Here is a 12,430-nt window from a genome sequence, read left to right on the forward strand (position 1 = left end):
CTGAATTTTGTATGGTTTCATGTGTAAACATCGACACATCACACGCTGGATGGACATCAGGGCATGTTGAGCTGTTGAGCTGCATGATGAACAGATTTCTGCAGACTGCTCGTTGAACTATAGCAGATGCATTTGACATCTGTCTCAGACATTCAGGGATGGCCCAGTGATTTGCCTTTACATAAACAACTGTTTCTCAAAATTGTTCATGCCATTGTCTAATGCTCTGTGGTGCAGGAGGATCCACACCATATCTAGTACAAAAGTCACGCTGAACGGTTTCTACTGACTCACACTGCACAAAATGTAGAACATAAAATGCTTTCTGTTGCCTGACACCACTTTTACTAGATCTGAGGTAGGTGCACACTGCTGCTACCTAGCTAGCTACCTAGTGGGAACCAAGTAAAACTTGAGAGTCTGCTCTTTCCAACAGTACATTGTTTATGCACATATCTCATATAACATAACTGCTATGATTTTCTTAAATCAGATGATTCTTTTTGAAGCACCCTATAGTATGAAAAGGATAGTTGCTACTCACCATATAACAGAGTTGCTGAGTCGCAGATGGGCACAACAAAAAGTCTGTAGGAAAGTGTACTTTTGGCCAACAAGACCTTCACCAGAAATAGACAACAGACACAAACACACACACACACACACACACACACACACACACACACACACACACACACTTGCCCAAATGCAACTCATACACACATGACCACAGTCTCTGGCTGCTGAGGCCAGACTGTGAGCAGTAGCACATGATGGGAGAAGCAACCAGGCAGAGCAGGAAAGGAGGAGGCTGGGGTGGGAAGGAGGAGAGATAGCAGAGTAGGGGTGAGGGACAGTAGATTAGATGGGGGGGGGGGGGGGGGTAGTGGAAAAGGAAAGAAGTAAAAAGACTGTGGGTGCGTTAGTGGAATAGAGGGCTGTATAGTGCTGGAATGTGAACAGAGGAGGAGCTAAATAGGTAAGGACAATGACTAACAAAGGTTTATGCCAGTAGGATTACGAGAACATAGGTTATATTGCAGAGTCCCTACCTGCACAATTCACAAAAGATGGTGTTGGTGGGAAGGATCCTGGTGGCACAGGCTGCTTCAAAGCACAGAATTGGATCACATAATATGATCTCTCAGCAATGTAGTTATTTGTTTGTGCCCCAACACCCTTAGAAGCCACAAAATTGTTGTGGTCTTCAGTCTAAAGACTGGTCTGATGCTGCTCTCCAGGCCTCTCTAACCTGTGCAGGCTTCTTCATCTCTGAATAATGACTGCACCTGATATACATCCGAACCTGGTTACGGTATTCATTCCTTGGTCTCCCACTACAATTCTTATCCCTCACACTTTCCTCTATTATGAAATTGGTGACTGTGTCCTATCAACCGATCCCTCTTTAGTCCAGTTCTGCCAGAAGCATCTTTTTCTCCTATTAGATTCAGTACCTCTACAATAGCTAATCAATCTAACCATGTAATCTTCGGCCTTCTTCTGCACCACCACATTTCTAAAGCAGCTATTCTCTTCTTGGTTCAAGTTTATTATCCCTGTTTCGATGTTCCAGTTCTACACAAGGATATACTCCAGACAAATACCTTCAGGAAATACTTCCCAATGCTTAAATTGAAATTTACGTTTTATATCTTCTATATTCCAACCGTCATTAGTTATTTTGCTGCCAAAAGAGCAGAACTCATGTATTAATATTAGTAACTCATTTCCTAATCTAACTCAGCATTGCTTTATTTAATTTGACTACATTCTATTACTTTTATTTTGCTTTTGTTACACACACACGTACACCTACACTGTGCTGGCTGGACAAACAATGTAGAATTAGGCTGTCATTAGCATCCATCAAAGTTTTATTTCTTCTCCCTGAACTTTAATTCCCTCTTTCAATTTCTCCTTGCTTTCCTTTACTGCTGGCTCAAAGTATGTATTGAATAATGGGATAGGCTGGGGGGGGGGGGGGGGGGGGGGTGAGTATAAGCCACAAACTGGTCTCACTTTCTTCTTATACAATGCTTATACAATGCTTGCCTTTGAAGTCATTTGTGCCTCATTACAGCAGTCTACCATCTGTACAAGTTTGTAAATAACCTTTAATCCCCAAGATTTTATTCCAGCTGACTTCAGATTTTCAAAGGGTGCATTCGAGCCATTGCTGTCAAAAGCTTTCTCTAAACTATCTTCTACAATAAGTCACAGGTCAGTATGACCTTGCCTGTTCCTTCATTTCTCCAAAACCCAAACTGATCTTCCTACGAGATTGGCTTCTACCAGTTTTTTTTCCATTCTTCTATAAATAATTTGTGTCAGTATTTTGCAAACATAACTTATGAAGTTGACAGTTCAATAGTATTCATATTTGACAGCGCCTGTGTTCTCTGAAACTGAGATTATTACATTCTTCTTACAGTATGTGTGTAATCTGCCTGAGCCTCATTATGAATATCCACTAACTTTGGATGAATTTTCATAATCCAAAACAAAGAAATTTATGATGTCATGATATTACAATTCATCTATGTTAATAAAACACACACAACATAACACCATTACTTTAAAAAGCTTAACAAACAAAACTATTCTGCAGATAAAATTGAAAACTGATGTACATTATAGCAAAACTTTTACCCTTGCAACACAAACAGAATTTCACTGATATAGATAGTGGGCAGAGACATTTTCTTCTTGCCCACCAATAAACTATGAGTGGGCACAGTCCATCCCACCAACAAAGTAGTAACCACTATGATAACAGAGGAAAGGAGACCTATGTTGCCAATTAATTTAACAGTGATGGGATCAGATGATACAATAGAGGTATGGTGTCAAGAGTCATAGGAGAGGATGGTCACTTTAATATAAAAAGAACAATAAGGAACTGGACTGACACAATATCTGCACACAGTATGTGAATGCGCACAGTAAGTGAATGATGAAAACTGCACTGACTGATGTAGAGGCAATAAATTCTGCATTTTAAAAATATACAAATGGGAAGAAATAGATGATGTAACCACTCAGCATGAAAATCACTTAGTATGATGATACTAATGAATCATTTGCTTACACAAGGAAACTGTCAGTTAATAACCAATGATCCTTTGGAAAATGCACTTCATCAGAGTCTGAAATTCATGAACTGCATCAGAAAAGGATGACCTCAAGCATAATCTGATAGACTGAAAGCTGAGGTATGGTGCTTCTGATAAAAGTGTAACTTGTTTCAACATGTAATATGGAATAAATACAAAATGAAAATTAAACAGCTCATTTCAAAAGCAATTTCTTTTAAAAAAATCAACTTTTTGTAACACATCTAACAAGGATTAGTAACTTGGGGATGGACATTTTCTCCCTTTGTATTAGTTATCAAGTCTAATTTCTCATAATAGCAACAATACATACCTGCTTCATCAAAACTGCGGCAACAGCCTCTTGTACTTGTTGCATTGATGAGTTGTAGCATTGATGATGTAAGGGGGTTGAGTAGCAGGTTACAGCCCACAATCACTGCAGCATCACATGTTCCATCATAAAAGCTGGAGGTAGCTTTTTCTAGTGCATAGATACTGGATGAGCAAGCAGTGTCAAGCATTATGCTTGGCCCTGAATGACAGAACATAAAAAGAGTTGAGAGTGTTTTGCACCATAATACAAAGTTTTGGACATTTTAAATTTATGTCAAGGAGGAAAGATGAGAACTGATACAGAATTGTTTTGATAACCGCTGAAGTATTCTAATATGCTTAAAATAGCACCTACACTCTTACAAAAACCACTGCTCTGAGAAAAGAAGTATCACTTTGTTAACTTGCACTGAAGTTTGAATATTTCTTACTTTTTCAGTTTGCCACCAGTTAGATTTCAAAAGAAAGTTATGGAATCAGGAGACAGAATTAGAATGCTCCAAGACCAGTATTTGAAAGATGCAAATACTAATACCCGTCCAGCCATTCTTGTATAAATTGTCCACAATTCCCTTAAACTGCATCCGTTGACTGGGACAGCTGATTACTTATACTGTCTTTATCTTAGTAAACACATTAAACAAAATTATATTAACAACAGCAATAATAACAATGAATTATAAAAATATTACACCATAATATAGTTCTAAAGTATCACTCCAGTACTCATAATATTATAAATATTAGACATAAAGCACACTATAAAATGACCGGTGGTCAACATATTTGAACCAAGCAATACAAACAGATCACAGAATATCAACAAGCCATTCTGACACAATGCTCCTAGACAAATAAAGGTACAGTGCATTAATCATTGATAGTTTCAAACAGCAACTTACACTTAAAGTACACAGATAAAATAAATATTTATCTTGTATTGATTACAGCTTTACAGAGTTGATATAATGTCATAAAAGTTTCTATAAAACAGGGCAGTCCAGCAAAACTCTGAAGTAAATGATAATTAATTGAAATCCTCAGCTGCCGACAGATGTTGATGATATACCTCGATGGGGACAGCTGAAAATGTGTGCCCCGACCGGGACTCAAACCCGTGATCACCTGCTTACATGGCACATGCTCTATCCATCTGAGCCACTGAGGATACAGATGAATAGCATGACTGCAGGGGCTTAACCCTTGCACGCTTTCCGTAAGACCCACATTTCCAACTATCCACAATCTACATACGTAATGTACCTAACAGATATTTGCCCACCCACTCATTCATTGCAAGCACTAAGGTGACGATTCCCGTAAGAGTTTGGGTATATATATATATATATGAAGATAGTAACTGTTCTCAAAAGAACAGATACCATTGATGACCGTGCAGCTTCTCTAGAATAAATGATAATTAAATGAAATCCTCAGCTGCCAACAGGTGTTGTCATCAGCAACACCTGTCAAAGAATGTGAAAATGATCTTAGGCAGATTGGTAACTCAGAGAGAGAAATTCCTGACAGGAACAAATTTAGAAGATTGATTTTAAAATGGCATCAACCTCCAAAAGACACAGAGGACCTTTGTCCTAAGAGTATAAACAGGAACTTCTTGGTGGGTTCAGAAGATACTGGCAGGAAGTCAAAGCTGGAACAAGAACAAGACCTAGACGCTAAAATAAAATTGGTTGTTACCACACAGTCCATAGAAGCTCAACTCGAAAAGAAAAGAAAACTGTAGGCTCTATCTCAAACACTGAACTTGAAGGATAGCTAGCCTATTCCATCAGCATACTTGTAATGTTCCTTTCTTCTTCTTGTTTGTATTAACGCATTCAAGTTTCTTGTTGATATACACAATAACATTTAAATTCTGAAGCTCCTAAAACTCAACAATAGCCAAACATAGATTGATAGTTTGTGAGCCTAATTTATCTGAATTCAGTAATGTGTTTTATTTGGCCTGAAGTGGTGATTTAATGAAATAACTAAAATTCTAAATTTTGATTATTTTAAATACAGCAAAGTTAAGACAGAGATTCCTGTATGCATCTCCTTAATGAGAGTAATTACCTCTGTTTCCACTGTAACAAACAGCCCATACTGCAGTTATCAATTTTGGAAAATACTTTCAAATAAGTACTAAAGTCACACACTCAAAATATGCTCTATGCATTATACTTCTGCACCATGTTTATCAATTTATACATAAATATGTGATATTCAATGTTTTTACACTTATTATTGCCTCCTGGTAAAATTCCCATTGTCAAAGATGTTGATGGACTGACAGGAGAACCATCCTGACCTGACTATAAGGTAGCAAGAATTCTCTGAAAAGTAGAGATTATAGCTCAAATATATACCTAAAGAACTAGCCACTGTATTTGGGAAATTCTTTATTTGAAGTGCACAAATGTAAATTAAAGACTGTGATGTAAATAGTCCAGTGGAATTGTTAGAACGATTTATGGCTGAAGTGTTATACGAGTTTGGTGAGGCAGGAATACACAGCCAAGGTATTACTGTGTTTGTCTTCTAACGTTATCTAAGTACCAGTTTTGAACGTCTACATATAAACTATAGAGATTGGAACATATTTAAGTCGGAGTCCAATAGCATGTAATGCAAATTATTTTGAGTGTGCACTCAAGAAGATCTTGCCTGTTAAAGGAAATATGGATATTAACTGTCACTTCCCAATACATTATTCTCTGATGAAATTGCCACAAATAATATAGCGCTTTTTCAAAGCAATAGCTCAGTTCATGAAATCAGTACTATATGTACAAAGAATCTACAAAAATATTTCATGTCGGGTGTGGTCCAGAAACGTTTTCATTACTCATGAACACACATTTTCAATGTGTTTTAATTTTATTTCATGTTCCGGAGGTCCCACTGTGTTGGGCTTGCAAGAACACGAAATGAGTCAGTTCTTATATCTACAGTAGAATTTTTGTAGCATAATTACTGTCAGAGTCAAATAACATTACAGGAATTCAAATTCACAATTATATTACAATTTATATTCTCATAGACACTAAGAAACTATATAGAGCACAAGGAAAATTACATTATTAGTGATCAGACCACCATAAATAATTTTAGTCATATAATATTACACTCACATTGTTCAGCTATTTTTTAAGAAATGATGTAAATTATGAAATGCCTTTTTCAGCAAGAATATTTTTGTGAGTTCTTAAACTTAATTTTGTTGCTAGTCTGTGTGGTTATGCGTGCAGGAAGACCTCTAAAAAACTTTGTTCCAATGTCGTGCACTAAGCTCAGATTTTTATACTCATTGTGCAGATTATTTCTTCTCCATGTGTTATGTTCATAAAATCTACTGTTCATTTGAAACATCTCTGTATTTTATATAGCTGGTTACAACATAAAACAATGCCATACTCAACCAGTGTAAGAAAATAACCACACTGCTTTTACAATATTACATTCTTCACACATAGTGTCAACATGTAAATCAAGAATAACAGACTCAGTCTCTTACAGATATCTAAAAAATGAAAAGGCCAGTTTGTTTTCTCATCTATTTGCACTCCATGTAATTGAGTCACCTATATCCATTCTATTGATTGGTTCTGTCTCTTTTTCTGTTTTGTACAGAAGTAAATAATAATGATTTTATTAGGATTTAGCAACAGACTATTTGTCTTGCAGCCCAGCCACATGTACTGATGAATCAACTGAAATAATTACACTTGCTTCTGATGAGGTCACTAGCCATGATGCAAAGTAATAAATCTGATGGTACCAGGTCACATGGGTAAACAACAGCAAAAGATTTAAGGACTGTCACAGGCCATTTTGGCTCACTTGTCACAACTTGCTTATGTGTATTACCTGGTCTCTGGTCAGCCTTTTTACAATGACCTTGTGATACTCAGCTATTTTATGGACACTGAATTGTACTCTGTTATTTCCAGCCACTAATGTTTGCCTTGTACATGGACAGGTCTATTTTCCTAGTTTGGTGCTAGCTCCACTTTCCTTTCAAGCACATATTGTGCCTACAATGGGTGCACCAACAGCATGTGCATGCACTAAGAGAATGGTTTGTATTAGAGTGCTTCCCAACATGGCAAAGTTATCATCCTCTGCAACTTATGTTTTAAGTTATTCAGTAAATCTGCAGTGCACTTTAACTGCCAAGAGGTGCCCATCTCTATAAATCTTTGTTTCTGTTCAAGAAAAGTCAAGATCTATAATTTCCTATGATTTTTTGTACATCATTGAAGTTCACTGAAACCTGCATTGTTGGAGTAGCAGACATAAAATAGTTGGTTTTTGGTAACAAAACACTATGCCATGCTGGAACTGGACTTATCAGGGCACTTTGCTGAGTGCTACAACCAAGATGAACAAGCAGTTCACTGTCTCAGTGTATGCACATGCTGTTGGTGCACTCATGGTAAGCACATCATATGGCTGGAACAGAGACAGCCTCACACCATGAAAATAGACCTCTCTATGTGCAAGTCAAACATTGATTGCCAGGAATAACAGAGCCCAATTTACTGTCAAGAAAATAGCCAAAAATTGCAAGGTCATGATAAACACGTAGTACATATAAGTGATCTGGGACAAGTGAGGCTGAGATGGTACAGCAGCTCTTAAATCTACTGCTGTTGTTTACCCACATGACATGGTGCCAGGGTATGTATCACCATGCACTGGCACTAGTGATCTCACTGGTCATATGCATACTTATACATCCAGTGGTATTAGGAGATTCCTCACTCCATGGTCAGTGTAGAGAACAAGGTGGGTGTGGCACTGCCTGCTGTGAAGGCTGGGGTGTTGCTCCAGATGCTGATGGTAGTGGTAGAGGAGCTGGTTCCGGGTCTGGTTCAAGAGATGTGAGAAATGATGGTACTTCAGACTTTTGGTTTGCTATTGATTCCTGTGTGAGCTCTGAGTCTGACATCAGACCTGACTCAGATCGGAGGTCATCCTGTGTGTCATCTGAGTCCAGATCCCAACAGGTGTTCAACAACTGGAGAAGCTGGAATGTCAGGTGTCTACCACCTGGGATGTTGTAATGAAACTGTACACTACATCTCCTTTTGTTTGTCCTTGGAATAAGTGATGTAGAGTGCCTCCACTAACTTGACAGTCCTGGTGGCAAAGCTTACCCCAGATGGCACTAATAAAGCTGGTTCCAGTGCTTGCAAAGAATGCACCTAAGTGTCATCACCAGGACCAGCTGGCGGCCTTACTGTGAAGATGTGGAGCCACATACATAGATGGGCATATGCCAGAATGTGTCTCAGACAGGGCACCCACCTCAAGAGGTATAACTTTCTCTTCTTTTTTCAAAAGGTAGACACCTCAACAAATCTAGAAAAGAATGATGGTGGCATCCTTGCAGAACCTGTGGCAGATTTTGATCTTGTATCGTGTTGCCTATAAGAGGATAAAAAGGAGATTGGTGCAGAATCAGTAGGAGTGGATGTTAATATTTTTTTTCCATATGCTTCATAAATATTTTTACAGAATGTTATGCAATGCCATTAGATGCAGGGTGAAACTAAGATGTGGCACAAAATCAACCACATGGCCCCATAGAATGGCCCCACAAAATCTATATGCACCCAGTGTAATGACTGGGTAGGCATAGGTCATAACTGGTAAGTTTGGGATGGTACCAGTTTCTGAGATTTACAACCCTGATATTTTTGACCACTAGTGCAACATCCTCATCTACAAATGACCAATACACATACTCTTTGGCATGATTCATCATTCTGGAAATGCCCCAGTGGGACTGAAGCAGGAGTTGCGATGTATAGTAGCGCAGATTCTCAGACTATCCAGAATCGCTGCTCAGTACTGATTGTCATCCTCATTCAATAACAGGTAACTTTGAAAAGATGAAGGGCAAGGCATCATGAAAAAGAAAAAAAATCTGCTGAGGTTACTGAAGGAAGCTCATCTGGCCAGCTGGTGTGCACAATATGGCAAACCTGTCTCAATAGTGGATCTTGGAGTGTGGCTGCTGGAAGTGAAAGAAAACTCTTCCACTGACTGTATTGATTTGAATCAGTAAACAAGCAACTAGTTTCTTTTCTATCAATTCCTCATCTGTTTCATCAGAACATAAGAGGCCTATACTGCAAGCTGGATCAGTTCACAGCAAATATAGAAGACACAAAAGGTATAAACAGTGCCCATATTCTGTGTCTCACAGAACACCACATCACTGCTGGTATTGAAGTGGTCCCTATTCCCAACTATGTTTTGGTAACGTCTTATTGCAGGAACTATATGGACAAAGGAGGAGTAGCTGTATAGCTGTATATGTAAAAAACAATGTCTTGTTCACGGCAATAGATGTACAAAGATTCTGCTTTGAGCTACATTTTGAAGTATGTGTTATAGAGGTGCCAGACACTGTCTCCAGATTAACAGTTGTGGCAGTTTACAGGGCACCATCTGGTAATTTTAAAGTGTTTGTTAAACAATTAGATACTCTTTTGTTGTACTTAAGTAGAAAAAACAGGGGCATGGTAGTTGTTGGGGATTTTAACATAGATTTCTTGGTTAATTCTCCCTGCAAGGTGGAGTTTGAAAATCTCATGGGTACGTACAACCTTGTTCCCATGGTTAGCTCGCCCACCAGAACCACAACCTCTTCCAGTACTCTCATTGATAACATTTTTGTTGATCAGAGTAAAGTCAACCATATTAATATTGAAATGGTTATAAATGGTCTGTCTGACCATGACAGACAATGAGTTACTTTCAACAGCTTGGGAATTCCTCTGAGTGACACCTCACTTAGATGGAAAACAGTAAGGAAAATAAGTGAGGAAGCTATTCAAATGTTCAGATCATGTCTTCAGCATACTGACTGGACACCTGTTTATCTAGCAGAAACTGCTAATTCAAAATACAATTTATTCACAAATGAGATAGCAGGTACCTTTGAAAGTGTATTTCCAAAAAAGTCATACAGAGTCCAACCTGCTAGGTCTGCAAAAAAACCATGGCTCACTAAGGGCATCATAGCTTCCTGTCAGAGAAAAAGACAACTCTACATAGCATCAAAGACTTCTAACAACCCTGCTCAGCTAAAACATTATGAACTCTACTGTAAAATTCTTGCCAAAGTAATTAAAAACTCTAAAAGTATGTGTATAGCATCTGAAATTACTAATTCTGAAAATAAAATTAAAACAATCTGGAATGTGATAAAGAGAGAAACAGGGACTGTAAACTACACCAAAGACGAAAATATTGTTTTAACTGTTGACAACTCAGAGATAACTAATAGTGAGGAAATTGCTGAAATCTTTAACCAACATTTTTTAAGTGTCCCAACACAGATAGGTTGCCATGGTTCTGTGGATAAAGCTGCCTGTATAATGAAAAATAATTTTCCAGAACCTTTCAGTCAAATGAGTGTGCTTCCCATTACTGCCAATGAAATCAAAAAAATCATACAGTCTTTGAAAAATAAACTTTCTGCTGGTATCGACGATATTTCAAGCAAGCTGTTGAAGGCTTGCTGTAGTGAAGTGGCCAAAGTTTTATCTCACATCTGCAACACATCCATGCAACAAGGAGTGTTTCCAGACAGAATGAAATACTCTGTTGTCAGGCCCCTGTACAAAGCAGGGGATGCTACAAATGTGTCAAACTATCGCCCTATCTCTCTATTAACAACATTTTCAAAAGTCCTAGAAAAAGCTCTGTACAACAGAATTGTGGCACACCTTGGTGACCTGAACATCATTAACAGTCAGCAGTTTGGTTTTCAAAAGGGAGTTTCAATAGATAACGCAATTTTCTCATTCACAAATGATGTTCTAGAGCCTATAAACAGCAAGAGGCTGCCAATTGGTGTCTTATGTGACCTATCAAAGGCGTTCGACTGTGTAGATCACCAGATACTCTTCAAGAAGACCTGTCATTATGGAATTACAGGACCTGTAGGGAACTGGTTAAAATCATACCTCGAAAATAGGAAGCAGAAGATTATTCTAGATGTTTCAGATAGTGTATCACAATATATAGTGGACTCTGAGTGGGGAATTGTGCAGCATGGAGTGCCACAGGGATCAATGCTTGGGCCCTTGCTGTTCCTCATATATGTTAATGACCTGCCTTTATCCATCAATAAGCAGTGTAAATTTACAATGTTCACTGATGATACGAGCATTGTGGTGGATAATGTGTCAACTACTGACTTAGAATCCGAGGTCAATGATATCCTTAAAGAAGTTCTGGGTTGGTTTAGTATTAACTCCCTTTCAATAAACCTGAAAAAAACCAATTTTATCCAGTTCCAGGCAACCCACAAAAACCCAAAAGAAATAGTTATCACACAGAATGATCAGATGATAAAGCAAGTGTACTTATCAAAATTCCTAGGTGTGTACGTGGACAGTAGGCTGAACTGGGAACATCACGTTCTACAAACACTAAAACGGCTGACGTCGGCAACATTTGCTTTACGAATTTTGTCACGCTTCAATGACATTACCATCTCAAAGTCAGCTTACTTTGGCTATTTTCATTCAGTCATGTGTTATGGCATCATCCTCTGGGGCAATACACCTGCCGCAAAGAAAATCCTCACAGCACAAAAAAGAGCAATAAGAATCATTTGTGGTGTACCCCCACAAACCTCATGTTGAAATCTTTTTAAACGACTTGAAATACTGACAGCAACATCTCAGTACATATATTCACTGATGTGCTTCATAATAAATAACCCCACTCTGTATGAAACGAATTGCCTACATCATGAACATAACACCAGAAGAAAAGAGGATTTCCACTGTGAGTTAAAGAACTTGACACTTATTCATAAAGGGGTAAAGTACGCTGGAACGAAAATTTTCAATTCCCTACCCAACAGCATCAAAAGTATAAGGAGTAGTACATCAGTATTTAAATGTAGCTTGAAAAATTATTTACTTGAGACCTCACTTTATTCACTAGAGGAATTCTTTCAGAGAAAT

General features: G+C 38.1%; 1 protein-coding gene across 1 annotated transcript in view; it reads right to left on the minus strand.

Annotated features, from left to right (window-relative positions):
- The window catches only part of LOC126474654 (fatty acid synthase-like), a 169,516-nt gene that overhangs the window by 29,946 nt on the left and 127,140 nt on the right, over positions 1-12,430 (minus strand). The window contains exon 5 of the mRNA XM_050102132.1: positions 3,430-3,630. Coding sequence (XP_049958089.1) covers positions 3,430-3,630 — 201 coding nt within the window. The remainder of the gene's footprint in view (positions 1-3,429; positions 3,631-12,430) is intronic.

The sequence above is a fragment of the Schistocerca serialis genome, chromosome 4, assembly GCF_023864345.2.
Source record: "Schistocerca serialis cubense isolate TAMUIC-IGC-003099 chromosome 4, iqSchSeri2.2, whole genome shotgun sequence".
Lineage (NCBI taxonomy): Eukaryota > Metazoa > Arthropoda > Insecta > Orthoptera > Acrididae > Schistocerca > Schistocerca serialis.